Source organism: Manacus vitellinus, unplaced genomic scaffold (genome assembly GCF_001715985.3).
Source record: "Manacus vitellinus isolate BGI_N305 unplaced genomic scaffold, ASM171598v3 scaffold_0_pilon, whole genome shotgun sequence".
Classification (NCBI taxonomy): domain Eukaryota; kingdom Metazoa; phylum Chordata; class Aves; order Passeriformes; family Pipridae; genus Manacus; species Manacus vitellinus.
Genome location: NW_021938789.1, coordinates 55,368,315 through 55,390,356, shown reverse-complemented (window position 1 = coordinate 55,390,356; position 22,042 = coordinate 55,368,315). Strand labels below are relative to the sequence as shown.

Genomic DNA, 22,042 nt, shown 5'->3' with positions numbered 1-22,042 from the left:
TTGTTGTTGCCCTGATGAGAAAGGACTACTCTCACAGGGTGAAGTTATGAGATTTTTTGCCATTAGTGGCTGCAGAGCCTAAAGTGGTATCAAGAGATGCTAAAACAGGCAACAAGGCTTGACAGTTGTATCAATTAAACAATATAGTGTCCTAACAAAGGTAAGGTGTAGATTTTCTTCTGTATTCTGTGGTCTTTTCAGCCACTTCATTTGCATTTCTCTTAGTGGAATATGGATCTGTCCCACCAGCATCAAAGGTTATTAAATGAACAAATTGGGAAGGTAAAGAAAGAGAGAGAGGATTCATTTGGCCCTTAGGTTCACCCTGAATCCCCATGCAAACTCCCCTTTGCTTTCCCAACTGTCTTGGCATGTGAACAAAATATAAGATTACAGAGAAAGAGGGAGACAGGTATATAGGTAAATAGAATGTCTGATGTGTAAAAGAGATGATGGCTTGATGCCCTCTGCTGCTACTTTCTGTGAACTGGATATTTTTTTCTTTTAATAAGGATAAGAAAACTTGAAACAAGACTCAGGGATTTGCTGCCCTAATACAGGGTAATAGCTCCTGTATCTGTCTCCAATCCATAGCATTCTGATGAGTTAGTTCATGTGGGCTTTAATTAACCAGGGTGGTTCCCCTCTCTGCCCTCCAAACCCTAAGAGGTTTATGTGCAAATGTTTTGCATTTGGTACACAGGAGGTAGTAGGCAGTTGCCAATGAAGGTTTTCCCTCAAAAGGTGAATCTTGGCCCACTTGTGATATTGAAGTGGGTAGAGGACTTCCTATAACAGTTTGGACAGAGAAACTCCTGTAGTTTATAGGGTGAATTATTAGAACATTTATTTGTCTACAGGCAGACAGAAATTGGCCAGGATATCTACTTGATAGATAGAACTAGGCTGAAACATTTCAGACTTCAAGAGATGAGACTTGTGTGTCATAGGCAGAGATTTGTCAAGCTGGAATTGTCACCAGTGCGGAAAATCTTAGTGCTGTCAGGCAGTTCCTTACCAAGATAAGCCCAGATGGTCCCAGTATACAACTCATGTATTTAAAAGGAAGACAAATACTCCACCATTTGCTTTTTGTCCGGCAAAGGAAGGAAAATATACAGTGTAATAATGTCACCGACACTGTAACTTGCCGGTGGTGTCTGGCACTCATGCTGGCAAAATCATGTTATTTAGGCTTAGCACTTCAGTGAAGGAATTCAGTGCAATTTTCTAATTTCAGACTTCGGTTTCTCTTTTGCATTTGGAGTTAACTGTGCCTCAACCTCTTGTTCCAGCACCGCAGTGTTCATTCATACTCTTTTGTGATTTGCAGAATTTCTTTGGCCCAGAGTTTGTGAAAATGACGATTGAGCCGTTCGTCTCCTTGGATCTACCGAAGTCTATCTTGGTAAGAAAGGGGCTGTTCAGCCATCTGAGGCAGGGGAAGTGTGTGAAACCAACAAATGTGGTTTTATCACAAGTGTGAATGTTGAGAGAATTTAATTTCACAAAATGCAGACTAAGAAAGGAAAGAGCGATGACACCAGGCGAAAAGTGAATGTGATGCTTCTAAGCGGGCAGAAGCTGGAGCTGACCTGTGATACCAAAACAATATGTAAAGATGTCTTTGATATGGTTGTTGCCCATATTGGCTTGGTGGAGCATCATTTCTTTGGATTGGCTACTTTAAGAGGTAAGAATAATGATTTGATGTATTTGACAGGTACAGAATAAGAGGAATTAGCTACATGGTGTTGAGAGACTGCCTCCCTCAGAGGACACAAAAGGGCTTTGGGTTAGTACAGCTTAGGAATGCTGCAGCCTGTGGTGGAGGCAAACCCTTTGTGATGCAGAGGAAGGCTCCTGCTATAGAGGGAGATGCCTATAGAGGGAGTTGCTCCTGAGCTATAGAGGGAGTTGCTCCTGAGCTATTAGTTTTTGCTATTGATTGAATACTCTTTTTCCCCACTGGGTAGAAGGTCATTCTGGGAAAACTAATCCAAGTTTCTTGTTGGCCTGTCTCACAGGCTGTTGAAGAATTGTAGCCTTTACAGTATTGGCATGACATAGAAGCTATTAGCAGCTCACAAGCTTACTCCGTGACAGGCTGCTGGTACTCTTAAACACTTTTCAGAAATGTAAATTGGACAGAAATAGTAAGGGAAGAAAGGACTGACAGATTTTGGATTTCCTCTGGGATAAGAACTTGTACATTTAAAAAAAACCCCTAACTCCTATTATCCAAGAAGGTAACTTAATATTTTTTTTCCATATTGGTGTTTTCAGGATAACTATAAAATTATGTCTTCAGCCCCTATTCAGTATTCCCTATAATATATATTGTGCTTATAAGTCATTACTAGTCAAGAGAAAACCTTCCTATTTAGAGTTATAAATATGGTTTTTATCCTCCAACTGGAAAATATATTTGGTTTTAATGTTTTTACCAATGTGCTTCCCTTTAACATTCATGGCAGACAATGAATTTTTCTTCGTTGATCCTGACATAAAGCTAAGTAAAGTAGCTCCAGAAGGATGGAAAGAAGAACCAAAGAAAAAGAACAAGCCTCCTGTCAACTTCACTCTGTTTTTTCGCATAAAGTTTTTTGTGGATGATGTCAGTCTGATACAGTGAGTGTATGAAATTCTTTTTTAACCCCTTGAGCCCTAAATTTATGGACAGAAACTGGCTATTAATCAAATACTGGAAATTTGCTATAACAGGAAGAGTGCCAAAGATAGTGTGGGGGATTTTTTTCATGGTTTCTGTTTTATTTTCCTGTCCTAGGCATACGCTGACCTGTCACCAGTATTACCTACAGCTGCGAAAGGATATCCTAGAAGACAGGATGCACTGTGATGATGAGACAGCCTTGTTATTAGCATCCCTAGCTCTCCAAGCTGAGTATGGAGATTACCAGGCAGAGGTACATCATCCGTTTCACCTTTGAAACTGTGATCTTGCTGCTTATTAAAAGACTGTGATCTACCACACATGCTTTACAGCTCTGTGCTGGACTGGAAGCTCAGCTGATGTGCTGTTGGCAGGTTTTGCTGTGAGCAAGTGTTCTTTCAGTCTAACACAGGTTGTTGCAGACTTTAGTTCAACATCTGGGTGTTGAACCCCTTCTTTTCAGTGGAAGTAGAGTCAGGCTTGAATATGAAGAAACAGATGTGAAGTTAAGCTCTGGGTCAGGGCTGAGATTCTGATTCCCTCCCGTTACTCAGAATCATTTGATCCTATGATTCGTAACGTACAATTCTTTGTCAAAATGAATGTTTATGCTTCATTTGTGCTCACAGGGTAGTATGTGGAGGTGCCATCACAAAAATGTTTCATGTTGTAGGTGCATGGCATGTCGTATTTCAGACTAGAACACTATGTCCCCGCGAGAGTGATGGAGAAGCTGGATCTGTCCTACATCAAGGAGGAGCTGCCAAAATTACACAGCGCTTACGTGGGTGCATCTGAAAAAGAGACTGAGTTAGAATTTCTGAAGGTAGGTGGGCAGCAATTTGCTTCCTTAATCTGTAACTTAAGAATTTCCTGTTTGGAATATGGGTGCATGGATAGCCAAAGCCCAGGAAAACAGCTCAGTCTGAGTAACACTGAAAGGAAGAAAGCTGAAAAGATTTTTTTTTTTTTTTTTTGCAAAAGACACATCATAACAAGCAAAAAATAAATGGTAACAGATGGGAAGTTCTCTCACTTTTTTGCAATCAGTAGTCTTCGTGTTTTAGCTCATGCTAGCTACAAGCAACTATTTATTCTTGTGTTTTCTCTGAAGGAAGCTGTGTTAATGAGGCAGCACAACCTGCATTCCCCTATCTTTTGTGCTTTCTTTAGAGGAGAAAAAAATATTTAAATTATGAAAACTTTTCTTACAGATAATACTGTTCATGGAAGCACTGCCAAGGAGAATTTCTTGTGTAGGTACTGTGTAAGGTGATAGGAAAACTATTATCACAGATACATTTGGGTTTTTCTAAAAGGACCATTGAGAAATCTAATTACAGTGTTTGCTGCTGTTGCTTTTGAGATAATAATTAGGTTCTGCCTTGATACAATGACTGCAAATGAGTTGGTGGGTGAAGGTTTGTTGCTGAAACACCGAATAACCACTACATTGAAATTCCACAGTCACGCTGTACTTCCACAATCTCTTTGAGTACGCGAAGAGGCACTTGGCTGACCTGGCCCCTTCTGAGCCTGTTCATCATTTCACAGAAGTGTTCTTGTAACTTAACCATAGGAAACAAGAATAGGGGACTGGATCCTAGCTAAACCCAGCCTTACTGGGGGTGGGGGGAGCAATTAGATTCCCTCCTTTGATTTCATTACATCACTCTCTTACACCAGTAGTGAAGAGACAACAGAAACGAATGACTGGGAGTGCTGAGTGAAACTCCATCTTTTGGTGGTTAGGATACCTTAATGTGATCACAGAATTGCAATGTTAATTTAGTTCTGTGTTTTAAAAATGTGTCAATAACAAGTGCATCTGGCTAGTTACAGTTACTTGATAACAGTTGGTTTACTAAAATCTACACATATATACATACATGAAAATATTTTTAGAGAAGTATAATATTTGTACAGAGGTATGAAAACTTGTATTGGCCTTAACTTCATACTCACAGAAGTTTCATTGCATTGATCTGTACAGTTGTGTCAGAGGCTTACAGAATATGGGGTTCACCTTCATCATGTGTTGCCTGAGAAGAGATCCCAAACAGGTATCCTTCTGGGAGTGTGCTGCAAAGGAGTTGTTATTTTTGAAGTTCACAATGGTGCCCGTACACCTGTACTACGCTTCCCATGGAGAGAGACAAAGAAAATATCCTTTAGTGTAAGTTGGCCTCTTTTCCTCTCTCTCTGTCTACACATCTGTGTTTGTGTCTCCCTTTACTGTGAGCCTTGTGTTCGTTATTTTTGCAAATTTGGCTGCCATTCTAACAGCATTATCAGACTGCATTTTGTGTGGCTGTTGTATTATGGGATTGAAATGGGAGTTGTGATGTTTTAGAGATTTTTTTCTTTCTATTAGCTTGCATTCCATGCTGTTGAGATTCCAGCCTCAGAACAGAGTTTAGCACCACCTGTGTTTTGGCAAATCTGTATTGATGTGATATGCGGCTTCCCTGCCTTCTAAGGAAAGAGCTATTACAAGGATAGATCAAGGGCTACTCTAAGCTTGGGGAGAAGCTTTGCCCCTTTACTGCATTTCTGGGCAATCTGCCCATGCTGCTGTGTGGGGCATGGATGGTGAAGGAGCACCAAACTGAGAATCCTTGCTTTAGAGGACTGAGTACTGGAAAAAGCAGTAGGAGTTAAACCTGTGTTGCTTTTAAGTTGTTATATTTCCAAGAGTAGTTAAGTTAAATGATAACAGATAACAAAGGCTGACACTTGATCTGGACAATACTAGCCAACTTCAGTGGGTGCATCATAGTCTGGTGATCATGTGTCAGTTTTTAATGAGGCATTGAGCTTCAAGTGCTTACCTTTATGTAGGTATTGAAAACAGTAGTTCTAATTCTGGCTGATACCTTATTGAAAAGCTACAGCATGTTTCATATGATTTTAATTAGAATTGAGAAACTGAAGTTTAAAAATTACTAAAAAGGTAAATTCAAGACCTGAAACATTAACTGATAGATTTCATAATTAGATGGGCTTCTAGTTCTTTTTCTCTTGAGTGGCAGCACCCCATGTGACTTCTTCAGGGGCTTTTGAAAACCCCATCCTGCAAGATGTAATAGGGCTGGTTGTCACTACTCAACACCAACAGTAACAGAGACGGATTAAATAATAATAAAGCACCATCTCAGCTAGCCCAGAAGTAGCTTTAAAGAGATACTTTGTAAATCTCAAATTACTTTCGACTCCTATTTTAACAGAAATATCTCCCATCAGTGCATCATTTGCTTCAGGAAAGTTTGAATGCTATAACTGTGCACAAGCAAATGCAAAATTGTGTGTAGGCTAAAAGAAATAATTGTCTTCAACTTTTTTCTTTCTCCATTGTGTAGAAGAAGAAAATAACTTTGCAGAACACATCAGATGGTATCAAGCATGCCTTTCAGACTGACAATAGTAAGACTTGCCAGTACCTTTTGCATCTCTGCTCTTCCCAGCATAAGTTCCAGCTACAGATGAGAACCAGGCAGAGCAATCAAGACACTCAGGACATTGGTAAGGACTGTGATACTGTGTTGGTCTTTAATAGCAATCTGTATGTATTTTTGTAAGGAGAAAAGCTGAACTTCAGTAATTCTGAGTGCTACATATGTGTAGCTCTACATTTGGAGGGTTTATACTATGGAGAGACTCTACTAGCTAAGTTTGTTTAGATTTTGTTTAGGGGGAGTTGGGAAAGGAATTGGGAGAACACAACAAAGCTGGCACAGCAGCTCCTCTAAACTAAAAGGAATCTACAAATAGCTCACTAATAGTGCTTTCCCCTTTGATTAATGGCCTTTTTCTAAAGAAATAACATCAAGATATTTCAATAAAAGGACTTTTACCTTTTGCTTAATGTGAAAGGAATTGGTTTGATAGTGTGGAATTATGGATATAATGGTGTGATCCTGGGAGGACAGATAAAATTGGGAGCATTTCATGATGCTGCATCTTTAAGCTGTGGGTATAACTCTCTTTATTCCACATAATGCTTCGTGGACCTACTTAGGAACAACATTGATACTATGTCCTTCGTAATTGCCACTTCATTCATAATTTGTGAGTAAAGTAGGAAATGTAAAGACATTCTTTTTAGATAGAAAATATTAACTGGAGAATGTAATCATTGAAAAAAAAAAACCCTGTACTAATTTCTTCGCTGTTTGGAGCAGAGCTCACTTGGCTGGCTGGCCTTCAACATGGTCTGGAAGTGCTGCTTTGGTCAGTCTGTCTGCTCATTCTTTCTTTGTTCCCTGTTTTTATCTGTCTGCATTCCAGTTGCTGTTAATCCAGACTTCCACAAGTGTAGCTGGGATGGAGTTTGACCCCATTGCTGCAGATATTGCCATCTCTAATTTAAAAAAAAAAAAAAAACAGAGAGAAGGGGTGGGTGTGGGAAAAGGCATGTGGCAACTATGCAGCCTTTTTTCTGTTCTCTTGGGCTCAGCCAACTTCAGGCCGAGAAATAGACCAAGTGACTTCAAGTCTTTATGCCATTCTCTGATTTAGTGTTTGCTTATCCTAAATTGCAGAGAAAAACCATACACAAGAGGCTTTCTTAGCTAGGCAAACTGGGTTGCTTTTAACAGATGGAGTATGTTATGCCGTGGGAGTCTGGGAAACAATAGTTTGCCTCTGTGCAGTGCAGATCACCTGGAATTCAGAGGTCTCAAATTCTGCCAATCATTCATAATCAGAAGCAAAAAAATCAGCATTATGGTTAATTCCATTACACTGGTTATTAAAAGTAAAAACAACTAAACCAAAAAAATTGCTTTTGTCATAACCTTACTGATCTGGGTTAACAACACAGTGAACACAAACATGTGCCTTGCAGTGTTCATGAGATGGAGTAGCAGAGTACAGAAGATAATTGTTCTTTGGAAGATTATTTAGAAATACAGTATTGCAGTGTATTGTAAGACTCACTCTGATTTCAGTCAGTGAATGGGAAAAATATTTTGAGACAAGGAGCAAGGCCTGGCATGCATAGTGACAGTGAACAAATTTTCATGGAACATAACTGAGAATGGAGGCATAAGGCCTTTATAGCCCCTGTGAGGTACATGACATGTTTTTCACTTGTTGTACGTCCTCAGTGACCTGGGGGGAAACCATTTTAGTACATGTAAATATAATAGAAAGACTTAGACCTGGAAAATAGAAGGAAAATGCCTCTTGAATAATCTTTCTGCATGAATAGGAGGAGATGAGACACAAGTTTAAAAAAAAAAAAAAAGAAAAAATACTAGCAGTTTTATGGTATATAAGAAATAAGATAAACTATAGCATGAGGAATGGTGGTTTCCTTTTTGCACAGCTTCTGTGGCCATGCAGTGAACAGAACCAAGCACTGAGTTTTAAGATGAGTGTTTAGGTTCCAGAAAGGGCATATGGAAAACCACAAAAATGAAGTGAGGGTTGAGTCAACCTTATGGAGAATTAGTTTTGAGCACATGAGAATTTTCAGTTATGGGGTTGGCAGAAGGTGTGAAAGTGTTCATCTGAAATCCATAGAAATTCAGTTTGATGTTTGCAGAGGGTAAATACAGTGTTAAGAGAAGAGATATTAGAATATTTTATTAAGGCATTCTTCCCCAGGATGGGAACACAGCAAGATCAGGTGTTATTGATGCTTTCTGTCAGAGTCAGGAAACTGGGATTTGTGGATTTCTGGTCTGATTGAGGAAAATCATACTTTTGTACCTCATTTAGTCTGGTGGCTGTGGCTAGAGGAGGTGTTTGGTGTGGATAAGAAAGTGGCAGTTGTGTACTAATTCACCTTTAAAAAGGAGAAAAACGTACCTTCCACAACTAAATCTGCTCAATCTGTATGCCTGTTACTGTTACTAGTTACTGCTGAGTTAATTCCTGCCCTAGGTATAGGAGGAAGGAATGTCTTTTGGAATGCCAGGGCTAAGGTTGCATTGGCCAAATATGCTCTTTCCTAAATGCCAGAGTATTTACCATTAAAGCTAATGGATGATTTGTACCAAAAGTAATATTTTCCTTTTAAGTTACAGTGCAGCTTCCTAAAGCAACTTATTTCAGAAATGTTTGTACGGTTTAAAGAAAATACCAGTTAATCCTAAATCAAAAATATGTATGCAGCTGGGGATTGCCTTTCCTCAGACTTCCTTGTGAGCCCATTCCAAGACATCAGGGAAGTTTATGAAGGGTTCAGGTGGCCTGATTTCCTTTAAAGTGTCTAACCAGCCAACAAGTTACCACAGCTTATCAAGTTTCTGTGTGAGAGCCAAGCCACAGGAACTTAACTGCTAGCCTTAGGAGGCAGTTAGGATAATGGAAATGAGCCCTGCTCAGCTTTGCTCTGAATTAAGATGGGGGTTAGACTAAGTTTTATTATCTTGCATTCGCTTTCAGCTAAGAACATCCACCCAGACAGTTCCCACGACTCAGCTGACAGTAATTTAATTACAGTCCAAAACCTGTCTCCCTCTGCTGCTTAAGGGAATCCTTGTTAATGTGTCAAAAAGTCTGGCAAACCCCAGTCAACACTTTCTGTTCTGTGCTAGAAGGCTTAGGATGTTTCTGGCAGGGAGGTTCTCAAGTGCACCTGAGTGAAGTGATGCTCTTTAACCAGGCAGAGATGCTGCCAAGCCCCCGTGACCTTGCAGCTGTACTGTAAATGTGCAGGGACTTGTGAAGAAAACTAAGCAATGAATAGATGGAAGTTTGGTAGGATGTGATACTGTGGAGATGGAGGAGCCCTATTTGTTCAGGTTTTGGAGAAGGCTTGTATGAGGAGGTTAAAGGAAGTGTAGTCTTCCAGGTCACTTGGCCTGAGGGTATTATTTGTTTTGCAGAAAGAGATCATGTGCCTGTGTATAAGGCACAGCAGTTTAACAGGGAATGTGAGTCTTCATGCTAATAAAGGGATAAATATTCTGCTATTCTGTGTTTTTGGACTTTGGTATAGTAGACAATCAGGTTAGTGTAGTGTCAGGAACTCCAAACTTCGCTTCCTGAGCAAACTACGTGGTGGGTGTTAATATGTGTCTGATCATGGTATGTACTTCTAAGCATCTAGGGAAGATGTATTTTATGTTGGTTGTTTTAAAAGCATGCTTTACACAAGGAGGTCACACTAGCTCTACTGAATAACTTAAATTGTTTGGGGGTTATTTTTGGTTTTGTTTTTTTTTTTAATTTCCACAGAAAGGGCTTCATTTAGGAACCTAAATCTTCATGCAGACTCTGTCAAAGGTTTCAACATGGGACGAGCCATCAGTACTGGCAGCCTGGCCAGCAGCACTTTGAACCGCCTCGCTGTTCGACCCCTGTCTGTTCAAGCAGAGATTCTGAAGAGACTGTCCTGCTCTGAGCTCTCACTCTTCCAGCCTCTTCCTGGCTCTTCAAGGGACAAGAATGAGAAGAGTCCGTGGGAGGAAAGGCCCAGAGTTATGAGCAAGTCGTTTCACGATCTGAGTCAGAGTCACATCTCTGTCTACCCCCAAAAGAAAAATATTATTACTGCTCTGGACTCTTCCCCTAAAAAAATAGAAGATATAATGGGAAGAGTCTTTCAGCAAATGCCAAAATTTGATACTGGATCAGCAGCAGGAGCACTAAAACCGAGCAAGTAAGAGTCTCTCTGACCACCCTGCAGTATCTTTGTGTACAGTCAATGTACATTTTGCATCAGTTTTGATTTATTATTCATACCATTATTTTATTACATTGATCCTTCCCTCTCCCAACTTCCTCTTCCCTCTGTCTGGTTCCCCTTCTCTCCTTCTCCCCTTTAAGTTCAAAATCTCATGCAGGTTTAAGTAGAAGCCCTGAAAGAAAGAAAAATGAATCAGACTCATCATCCATTGAAGATACCGGTCAAGCCTATGTTGTAGGTCAGCATGCAAAAAATGATATTACTGTATTTACTAACTAACCTCTAAAATTGCTTTGGGTGTAATGCTTTGATATATTTATTAACCAATGGTAATATTTTGATTTGAAAATGGGAACAGAGTATCACATGTTAAAGCAATCCAGGCGTATTGCCTGTTGTTCTTGTGTAATTGTTGCAGTGAATCAAAAAAATCCTCCTTTGGTCAACACCAGTCTGTACACAGGTGTGCAAAGTGTTGGTACTTAACAGTAAATGCTGTTGCAGAAAACATCTTCCATTTTGGCACTTCAGGGTGCCATTTGCTAGTCTTCACAGTCTGCTTGTCAAGCTTGAACATTGTTAGTGTTCTCTGTGGAGAGGACGTAGGGAGTGAGTTTTTTGGAAGTGACTCGGTTCAGCTATAAGCTGGATGTTAGCTAGTACCTCTGAGTTAATCAACAGGGTTTTTTGGTCTGTTTTTTTTGTTCAGATGTAATGAATCAGGTACAATTTTTTTTGCAGTGCATTGGGTGTTGCACAAAAACACTTTTGTAGTGAGGTAAGCCAGATGTACTTACCTCGTTTTCTTGGCGAGGATTGGAGTGCACACAAGTAGTCTTACTAGACAGTAAAAATACAGAGTTCACATTAAAAAAAAAAAGAAAAAAAGATTCAGAGCAGCTAAGTAGACTTAAAACTAACATGTTGGGTTATTGAACATTAATTTTTAATACCTGTGTGTCATCAGTTTCTGGTTCTAGAAGGATCCCTGTTATAACAATAGAAACTACAATGACTGAAATATTTGCAAGCTTATCTTGCTGTTCTGCTTGGCTGTGGTTACAGAACAGAAAAAGAGGAAAAAGGTTAGGTTTATGGGGATGGGGGTCAGTATAAACAAACTCAAAAAAAAGAAAAAAAGCAAACAAAGCAGAGTGTAACATACCACATCTGCCCCCACTGTGCTTTAAACCTGAATTGACTTGAGAACCATGTTTTTTCAGTACTGAGAACATAAACTTCTGAAGAGTGAGATGAGATACGCAGTTTCTGTAGTGACTGGTTGCTTTTAGTTTTACAGTTAATGTTAGCATGTGCTTACCCATAATCTTCTGGGCAGCAGTTCTGATAAGGATATTAACTACATGTCAGAAAGTCCTGCTGAATCACACTGCCTGTGCTGGGGGATGTACATTCTTTGTGTGATGAAACTCATCAGATAAAACTTTAGGGTTCATAGATTTGGAAAAGGCCGAGACTGCTTTCCTGAAAAGCTCGAATCACCTTACCTCATTTACTTTCATAACTTGGTATATTTATTATTTTATTCTCTTTAAAGTAGGGCCAGATTTGCTTGACATTGATCATTTCAAAGAAAATATCCTATATGCAAACCATTTTAAACAGAAATAGTTCAAGTTGCTTGTTTCTGCAGCAGCTTATTTGTTCCTTTACAAAATCTTACAGGACTCCTGTTGTGTTGGTTTATTAGGTTCAACATATTCGTCCAATACTGTTAGAAAATTCAGTCTTTGACTTCATTGCTTGAAGTTCCATTAATTTTATGTGAAGTTAATCATGGCTGTAAAGGCCAAACCTCTGTCCTTCCTTTAATTCATTGCCTTTGCATGAGCTGCCATCTATCTGAACCTTGAACTACAACCAAAGTACATGAGTAATTTGGATTTGCCAATGCAAAACTAGTTTTATGTTTATTCATTTTTAAAACAAGTAATCTGGTATTGTGAACGAGCCCATCTGTACTGTGTAAGTCTGTAATACTTCTTAATAGTTTCTGTATTTAAAAAAAATTGATAACAGCATCTAATATGTCCATTCATGTCACAGGTATTAGCATGAATACTTCAGAAAATCTGTCATCAGCAACGTTGAAAGAGAGCGGTAAGTGGATAAGTGCTATACCTGTAGAATTAAGTCAGTCAGTTTGTTTGTCACTTGTAAAATGCTTCATTGTTCCACGTGTTCTGTTTCTTCTTTACCAATGTGTTTACCTCCTCCCAACCTGAGCAGGGCACATAAACACAGATCTAAACACTTTGCTGAACTGAGAATAATAAATTTGAAGATTCTAGGACTCAGTTGTGTTGTCACTCCATGAGACTATGCCAGGTGCTTTTCTTAGGAGGAATAAAAGATTTTAACTGCTGAAGGTGGGAGCAAGTTATAAGGGTGGTAGAGGTTTTTTTCTGTATTTGGACATGACTTAGAAGACGAAAGTTGGACCCACTAGATCAAAACAGCTTTTCAGGTTATCAGAGAAGTGATCTTTTTTGATGGAAAAGAACTTCAAGGCAAACCTGAAGGGAAGTGTTCAGCTACTGTCTGATCACTAAATGTTGGCTTTACAGTTGACTCTCTGCAAACAACACAGAACAGAGTTGCCACACCAGAGAGAGAGATCACTTTGGTGAACTTGAAAAAGGATGAAAAATTGGGCTTAGGTAAGTGGCTTTAATATTGTTGTTGACATGTATTTCTTGAAGCCAAAAACAAAATAAAGCTTTCTGGTCTGTATTTAAAGTATTTATTGTAGGACTGAGGAAAGCAGTGCAGACAGTAGCTGGATTTTGAAGGCATTTAACATGCTGAAGCCTGGACTATTTTGATAGTTATTGCTGGTGATGTACTGAGTGATGTTAAGCAAGTTTGTTTCTCAGTTTTTCCATATTGTAAATGTAGGATAATACTTACATTGTGAGCTAGTCATCCTAGAAGTTAACCTTTAAAGTTTATCTCTGTGTTCAATATTGAATTTTGTCTGTGTGGACACTTCACAACTGTGACAGCTGAACAAAAAAAAAGACATAATAAAACCATTATGAGCTAATTGTGGAGTGTTTTTCTTACTCCTGTAATATCAGATGGAACACTAATTTGAGGTTTAAGGAGCCTGGGAGATGAGACATTTACATTCCATTCCTTCCTCTGCCACTGAGGTTTTTTTCATAAACCCACATAATTTTTCGCTGTATGAGTAATGAAAAATTTGGTGTCAGTATTGTGCTTTAGGAAGGCTTTCTAAAGTATCCTTAAGGACATTGTTCTGTCTGTCATTCAAAATAGGACTGTAGTGTAAATTTGAAGAGGGGGAAAAGGCCTACAAGACAGTAATGCTTAGTGTTTACACTGCACTGTAACTTAAGAGTTGACCAAAAAGGAAGGAAATTTAGAAGAAATGCACTGTTTCTCTTCTTTCTTCCCCATGCAATTTGTGGTATTTTGCTGTTTTAGCTGGAATAGAGAAGACCTGATTTTTTTTTTTTCTTCTTGAACTTCCTTCCCAGGTTTATCTGGTAGAATGAGCAAAAATAGATTAGAAGTCTCAAAAGAAAACAGGGAGTTGAAAAACTCAGATCTTAAGACCAGGGTCAAACATTTACATGAAACATCTAACGGGAGAAAACCAGAAATTTTTAAGTAATAGAAAACAAATTTCATCTGGTCAGTGAATGTGCATTTCATATCATCTGTTTGTACATGTCTCTCTTGCCAGAGTTGTCTTCTGTAGCCTTTGCTGGAGTGTCCTGGGCAACCAGGGAGACAAAGTCTGAATCAATTGCTCAAAACAGAGTATGAAATAAAGCTTAGTCAAAAAGCTTTGCTGTTTATTTTCATGTAGACTTAAATTTGAGATGTTTTGTTTTAGTTTACATATAGTAGAATGACTAAGTTTTTGTCTGCTCTGAAATATGGACTTGTATTGTTTTAAGCTGTGCTGTGATCACTGACACTGTGGCCTGCTTTGGACCTTTTTTCGTAGGCTTTCAAATAGTCGGTGGAGAGAAGACAGGGAAACTTGATCTGGGAATTTTTATTCATTCAGTTATTCCTGGAGGGCCAGCTGATTTGGAAGGATCTCTAAAACCAGGTGAATGGTATAAATAGCAAGAGGTGTATACATGTTGGAAAAGGCCAAACCAATTCCACTATGGCTGTGGGTGTCACAATCCCTTACAATGTTGACCTTCCAGTTACCTTCCAGATAACTTCTGAAAAACTAGTGATACCTCTTTGTTAAACTATAAAAAACCAAAAATCATTCAAATGTAAGTAAAAATGATAAAGCTTGAAGCAACAGAAAATTAAACTTACATATAAAGATAAGGGCTTTATTTTCTATTGTCTCTGTTACAGATGCTTTATAATTTAAAATTTTTAAAACTCAGTATTCATACTTTGATTTTGGAAAAAGTGAATATAACAATATACTATACCCATAACTATAGCGTAGTAGGAAAAGGTACAAATCATAATATGGAAAGGTTTGACTGGTTTAAAAACTGGAAATATTCATGACCAGTTCTTGTGGTTTGGTTTGGGATTTGGTTCCCTATTCCAGCATCACTTGAATTTTAGTAATTTTTAATCCGTGCATTATGTACAGGTTTTCAGATCTGTACTGCACATTCTCACTGATGAATAAAAATGTAGATGTTAGATTGTATCTAAACAAACCCCTTTGTGCAGGACACCGACTAATATCCATAAACAGCACGAGTTTAGAAGGTGTCAGCCACCACGCAGCACTGGAAATTCTGGAGAACGCACCTGAAGATGTGACACTTGTTATCTCTCAGCCCAAGGACAAGCTATCCAAAGGTATGGAACTGCAGTCAATTCTGTAAGCAAGCCCAGCTAGTCTGTGCTTGAAATTGTGTTCTGAGGCAGAATGATGAAGTAACCTTTGGTGAGGACACACCAGGTGCAGCGTAAACAGAAAGTGTTCTGCATAATATGAAGGGGTAAAACCTTATGTGGTTGTAAGCTGAGAAATTCGTGTCATGCTGTAGATAAGATGTTACCAGCTTCTGATGTCTGTCTTGTCTCCTGGTTTTCAGCATCATCTAACACTGCTCATATCAGTAATGGAAGCAGGGGTTATTTGAGGAGGCCATCGTCGGTGCAGGACAATGAGGCAGAGTCCTCTTCCGAAGAGCACAACCGGTCCCGTGGTCACCAGAGGCCTGTTTCGGGGAGCTTGTCTGGCTTGTCAGGAGGCAAGCGAGATGGAAGCATGAGCTCCCAGGATTCCAGAACTGAGAGTGCCAGCCTGTCTCAGAGCCAGCCAACCAGCTTCTTTGGCAAACATGCAAGTGGCAGAGCCCAGCAGGATCCTCAGCTTTACAGTGATTTCCAGCCTGGGGTTTCTAAAATGAACGAGAAGAGAAGATCCTCATCAGACAGTACTCGAGCGAAAAATAAAAGGCCTGGGGTAGTGGAGCCTGTGGAATATTCTGACCGAGGGGATTCTGACATGGATGAAGCAACTTACTCTGGCAGTCAGGAGCAACAGCCAGCTAAAAAGGCATAGTGGATTTCATATGAATATTTCCCATCAGGATGGTAGCGGTAGTGAACTAGCTGTCTCTGGGTGTCAGCAAGGTGAAAGGATGTGGGGGAAGAACAGCCTAGCCTAATGTGCAGCAAATCCTGATAGCTAATTTCTAATAGCTTGGTGATTTGGTTCAAAATAAATGGAGAAAATCACTTCAGTAACTTGAAACAACTTTCCAACTTTCCAATGTCACGAGATGGGCATGTACATTGGGATGAACATACAGTGCACTTGTTGAGGCTGTAGAAAACCTCCTTTCAATTTTATGTGTTTGTCCAATATGATCATAATCTAGTGACCATCCCTAGAGGTAAGTTTATTCACCTGGCAGATAAATGAAATTTTTCCTAGATTAAAATAGGAGTCATGCATTTGGAGTGAGTAGCAGTAGAACTCATTGTCTTTTGGGATTGATCTAATCTGTGGAAGACTGCTTGTGTAGTAAAGTTCAGCGAGCAGCCATGCTGTGAGCAGACAGCCTACTGCTTCACCTTTCCAAAAGTGCACAGTGGCAAGTACCGCAAATTAATTTTCAATTTACAGTGATTCCTCTTTTCAGCTGATGGAGGTTATTCAAGTAAGTTGTGGCACCTCCTGTGAATTAATCCAACAGGCTCTAGGCTGCTATAATACTGAAACTGTCGTTTTGGTGTTCTGTGACCAAGTCACTTTGACAATAAAGACTTGGTTGCTAAATGCCAAGCATATTTCTGTGCTAGTGACCCTTAAGAGTCTTACTAATTGGTACTTTGCCATGTGGACTCCTTCTGGCTGTGTCTGACTAAAACCCCCACCCTTTAGGGTCTTAGCTGTAAACATCTGTTCTAATGGCAAATCATTGTCTCTTTTTGTTTTGTTTGTTTCTTTTTTCTTTTTCCTTTTTTTTTTATAAAGGAATCTTTCTCAGCGACTACAGCAAACAAAGTGAATTCTAAAAGGGTTACTGCAGCACTTCTTAAACCTGGAGATATCTTTGAGGTTGAACTAGCCAAAAAAGATAACGGCTTGGGAATAAGTGTCACGGTACTGTTTGACAAGGTTTTTAGATGTTTTCTCTTTTTCTCTACTCCCAGCAACCCATTAAATTGCTAAATTACAAGGAAGCACAATACTTTCTGAAGTCACTGTTCAGTATATAGTTTTACTGATGTGTGATTAATCTTACCAAAGCTGAAAAGTAATACTATTTTATATCCCTTTTCTTGTCATCTGCCCTTTAAGTAATTCTTGTTTTTTATTCTATGGTGGAGCCCCAAAGTCCTTATAGACTCTTATCACAGATGCTGCTTTGTGAGTACAAAAAGAAAGATGGTCTTTGTCCCTTGCTACCTAATATTGTGGCAAATTTACAAGGAAAGAAATGAGCCCCTCTCTGACTGACACCGCAGGCAGTGGAAGTGGTAGTGTCATTTAAGAGTATCCATGCACGCTCACACACATATACTGTGTTCAGTGTTCTCCCTCTGCTGGATAAAAGGCAGAAAGCAAAACCTACTCAGATCCAAATGAGACCTGGCTGACACTGCTTTCTTGGAATACGAGACAAAAGTATATCTTTAAAGACTAATTTCTCTTCAGGCTATAAGACTTTGAAGGTGGTTTTATGTTTAGAGCCTGTCATACTGCAGAGTGGCACTTCAGGGAAGAAGAGAATAATTTGTATCTGAAATGCACACATTTTCCGCTGCTTCTGTTCTTGTATTGAAAAATACATTTTGGTATTTTCATATTCAACTATTTTCACTGGTGGATTGGTCACCAGACTCTTCAAAGTCATGTTGCTTTGTCAAGCTTATAACTTGGAGGAACAAAGGTTCAGCAGGAATTCATTATTGAGCAGCATCAGGCCTGCTGTGTGCATTGGGTTTGTAAAAGATGTTAGAAGATACCAGCTGATGCAAAGATTTCCCTTAGAGAGTGACCAAGTGGTGTCTTTATGGACCTTTGTTTTTTCAGCCTCCATTCTTACCCCTACCCTGCTGTCCTGTATGGTGGTGATGAGGAGAGGTGTGCAATTAACTGTTTTAAGTTTTCACATGTTTCACTATGTACTTTGAGAGTGAACATTAATACACTGTTGGTCTCCCTCTTCCCTCCAAGTTTGTGGAGCAGCAGTGAGCCAGAATCACACAGCGGTTTGGGATAGAAGGGACATTTAAAGATCATCTAGTCCAGCCCCTGGCAATCAGCAGAAAGGCTAAGGCCCTCCAAAAACAATGTCAGTTCAGTTTGAGCAGATTTTTTTCAGCTTAGACCTTCAAACTTGTCTGAGCTAGGAGAAAGCAGCACTCCTTAATTTCCTGTTGCATCAGAGAAGTTGTATTGGAGTAGGACACTGCATGGGTGTGCATCTTCTGCTTTGGCATGCTGTGCTCCTGCACATCTCTGAGCTTTGGTATGCATGCAAGCATGTGAAGTCTGACATAATGCAGACACATTTCTGCTGAAGGACATTTGTTTGTGTTGGGTGCATTTACACTCTCATGCATTGTGTTTTTACAGTCTTCCCACCCCAACTTCATTTATAGTAAATTGCATGACTGCAAAGAACAGACTCGGTGTAACATTTTGGTTTTGATAGTTTACCTGGTTTTAATACGTGCCAGTAGCCCAAATGCTTCCTAAGTACAGTTTTCCTTGTATGACAGTGTTTAATTACTAAGAATTCTAATTGCAAAAAGACTAACAATCTTATTTTTACTTTCTGTTTAGGGTGGTGTAAATACTAGCATAAAGCATGGTGGTATTTATGTGAAAGCAATTATTCCCAAGGGAGCAGCTGAAGCAGATGGCAGAATAGAAAAAGGTAATATTTCCATTCTTTCACTTGGGACTCTTAATGTGAAAAAAGGGCAGGGAACTGTCTGTGGTAGACAGTTCAGTATCCTGTGGCCTGGATACAAACCCTCTTGTTTGCCTCCTGTCATTGTACCTTTTTCACTGGGAAGAAGAGCTGTTCTTCCAAGCTACTGCAGTTGTCATTTTAAATATTAAATTGATAATTCTGCAGATGAACATTAAAAAAATAGTGTAGAACAACTGCAGAACCAACAGTGCCGAGACTGTGGCATGGAAAAACAGGAGATAGCTGCGGGATTTTTATTTTCTAAAGCAGCTTGTGTTAACAGAGAATACTTCTCTGTTCTGACCATGGAGAGAGAGGGCTTTGTATTATTTGTGGCCTTCTTGCTTGGCATGCTTGGCAACTTGATACAGAAAATGCTGTAATTGTTATGGGTTGTCTCGTTTGTAAGCCAGACCACATTCCTTACTGAAGTGAGAATTCTCTCTGTAGACTTAAGATTTCTTTATTAGATAGAGTCTGTGACAGGTTGTCATTCTGTTGGTTAACACTAGTTTTGACATGGGATTATCCCACAGAATCATAGAATCATTTAGATTGGAAAAGACCTTTGAGTTCAACCATATAGTTTGTTTGCAGAGTTCTCTTCTTGACTCAGAGTATGGAGAGGAAGGAGAATTTGCTTAAATAACTGTCCTTATTAGCTGAGACTTGAAGCTTTCTGTGCATTGTATATGTTTTATAGGTGATGTTCTGCCTACTTTTTCTTAAATTATTAATCAATCATTTGTAGGTGACCGTGTGCTCTCTGTCAATGGGATTAGTTTGGAAGGTGCTACCCATAAGCAAGCTGTTGAAACTCTGAGAAACACTGGACAGGTAAGTGGCTACTGGTTCTGCTCCTATCTGTAGTAAAGTAGTTCTTCATGAGTGAAAAGAGACTGGAAATTCTCTCAAAAAGAGATTGGAATTCTCCCCAGTGCTGGTTACTTTAGATGTGCTTTTTCTTAGCCTCCCTGGCTTCCCAGCCCTCAGGTCTTGCTGCCCACCCTAGTGAAATTCTGACTCTGTGTGCAGGTGAGGTCTGTATAGAATTGGTTTCTCCTAGCTCATAGGTTTCATAGGAAGGAAACCCAGGTGCACAAGTTGGAAAGCTGGTGTAGCAGCATGCTACAGGTCTGCACCACTGAGGAGACAAGGGCCTTCGTATATGCAGCTGTGTTTGCATGCTACACTGGTAGATTTACCTGAGTCTTGGTCCTTTTGGATAGCACTTGATTCTGTCAATGGCATGTCCTCATTTAATAGTGCTATTTATGGTGGCTGCTTCATATGTGGAGGTGTGTGCATACCTGAAAAGAGCCAGTGAATGTACACATTCAGAACTGCTAAGGACTACTATTTGTATTCACTTCGTAAAATGCTCTTAACTTTACTCCCTGTACAAATGTGAAAATGATGCTATCTTTGACAATTCTTAACACTCTCACATCTTTATTGGAAGAAAACTCTTTCTTGCTCTGTGTTGGCAAGTATCTTGCAAGTCCACTAGTGTATTTTGGAGGTTGTCACTTAACAGCCCTTAAAATAAGGAACAAATGGAGGTTATATGGGGAGGGGAATGTCTATAAAATATGCTGCTGTAAAACAGCATAACTTACAAGTTAGAATAAAACACGTACTGTGGACTGTGCTATCTCCCTGACTGTTGCCATTTAACTGGAAAATGTTTCATCTCTTTAGGTGGTGCATCTGCTGTTGGAAAAAGGTCAGCTTTCAGGGGCCAAGGCTCACGCTCCAGTGACAACACAGTGCACACCTCTAAATCAGGTGGGGCAGTGTGAGCCACAGGAGAAACCAGCGGCAGAATCTACGAATGCCAAAGATTACAGCTTTGTCACTGCAGGTCAGGTCACATGGAACAATTGTCTTAGGCATCAAAGCATCCTTTAGTTTTCATAATATTTTTCTTCAATTCTTAAAACAACAGGAGATGGAGCTGGTAGGAATGTATACCAGGCCCCTGCACATAATGCAGCCTCTTCCTTTGTGCTGTTGCATTTCTTTTTGAGATTGCCTTTCACACCTTCATTACTTTGTTTAACTACTATTAGCTGTTCTCTCTCTCACTATTTCTTGTTGTTTCCCAATTTCATCGATCTTACACACCAAGTCTGTAGCAAGGTTGGAGTAAGAGGGGTGCTGCTGTATCTGATGCTGCTAAGGAGTGCCAAGGGATGGTTAAACTACTTATACATAAATGAGAGCTTCTGTAGGTCCTGCAGTTCCTGTCTAGATGAAAGAAGACATCAAGAGCTACATGAAGAGACCAGAGGGATTTGTGTAGCTGACTAGAGGTTGACATATTTCAGCCTCTTCTGCTGGTGACTTGTAGAAGTGAAGGGAAGCCTACCCAGATGGTGGAACCACTGCAGATACCTTTGGGTCTTCTTGCATGGAATTTATCCTGTCTGCCAGACCAGAAAGGTTGTGTCACTCTGGGCTTTAAAAGGCTCCTTAACAGACTTCCTGGTGAATAATATTCCAGAGACACTCTGCCTTTCTGTATATTGATGTTGTTAGGGCATGCAAGCAGACTGAGAAGTCATGATCAGCTTTTTTGTCCTCTTTACCTTGGAGGGATCTTTTAAATAACACTTTTCTTCAATAAAGTGAGAGAATCCCATGGGGGGAAGATTGCCCATTGTCATGTCTGGAATAAGAGCACCAGACACTTTTTTTCATGGCCAGTGTGCTGTAGGAAATAATAAGTTAATGTTTCTTTTGCAGAGAACACATTTGAGGTGAAGCTGTTGAAGAATAGCTCAGGCCTTGGGTTCAGTTTCTGCCATGAAGATAACCTTACCCCAGAGCAACTGGGATCAACTATTGTCAGGGTGAAAAAACTCTTCCCTGGACAACCTGCTGCAGAAAGTGGGCAAATAGAGATTGGAGATGTCATTCTGAAAGTGAATGGGGCATCACTAAAGGGTTTATCCCAACAGGTTTGTATCTTTAGTAGTGAAAATCACGTTGTGGTAGGCTTGCAAGTCTTGTGGGGGCTGTGTCTAACTATGACTGTGGCCATAGGAAGTCATCTCTGCTCTGAGGGGAACGTCTCCAGAAGTCTCTCTTCTCCTTTGTCGGCCACCATCTGGAATACTACCAGACATCGATCCTTCATTGTTGGTAAGGTGTATGGCATGTGATTAATTTTTTTTTTAATTATTTGCTATTTAAGGTTCATTTATTAGATCTGATGAGTGGGTTAGTTAAATGCAAGAGATGCAGATGGAAAAATGGAGAGGGTGCTCACAGAGATATGGTTCTTGAATTGAATCCCTTAGAAGT

The 22,042-nt window shown here is 39.7% G+C and overlaps 1 protein-coding gene across 2 annotated transcripts in view; it reads left to right on the top strand.

Annotated features, from left to right (window-relative positions):
* Window positions 1–22,042, top strand: part of PTPN13 (protein tyrosine phosphatase non-receptor type 13) — a 92,047-nt gene that overhangs the window by 50,696 nt on the left and 19,309 nt on the right. The window contains exons 10-29 of one of the 2 annotated variants that reach the window (XM_018073649.3): window positions 1,334–1,408; window positions 1,519–1,693; window positions 2,478–2,631; window positions 2,789–2,927; window positions 3,348–3,500; window positions 4,668–4,850; window positions 6,034–6,196; window positions 9,863–10,286; window positions 10,454–10,551; window positions 12,381–12,434; window positions 12,902–12,994; window positions 14,314–14,421; window positions 15,021–15,152; window positions 15,392–15,858; window positions 16,783–16,911; window positions 18,601–18,694; window positions 19,485–19,570; window positions 20,435–20,597; window positions 21,482–21,696; window positions 21,782–21,880. In XM_018073649.3, the coding sequence (XP_017929138.2) occupies window positions 1,334–1,408; window positions 1,519–1,693; window positions 2,478–2,631; window positions 2,789–2,927; window positions 3,348–3,500; window positions 4,668–4,850; window positions 6,034–6,196; window positions 9,863–10,286; window positions 10,454–10,551; window positions 12,381–12,434; window positions 12,902–12,994; window positions 14,314–14,421; window positions 15,021–15,152; window positions 15,392–15,858; window positions 16,783–16,911; window positions 18,601–18,694; window positions 19,485–19,570; window positions 20,435–20,597; window positions 21,482–21,696; window positions 21,782–21,880 (3,204 nt within the window). Of the gene's footprint in view, window positions 1–1,333; window positions 1,409–1,518; window positions 1,694–2,477; window positions 2,632–2,788; window positions 2,928–3,347; window positions 3,501–4,667; window positions 4,851–6,033; window positions 6,197–9,862; window positions 10,287–10,453; window positions 10,552–12,380; window positions 12,435–12,901; window positions 12,995–14,313; window positions 14,422–15,020; window positions 15,153–15,391; window positions 15,859–16,782; window positions 16,927–18,600; window positions 18,695–19,484; window positions 19,571–20,434; window positions 20,598–21,481; window positions 21,697–21,781; window positions 21,881–22,042 lie in introns of both variants that reach the window. The other variant, XM_018073644.3, reaches the window with a different exon arrangement.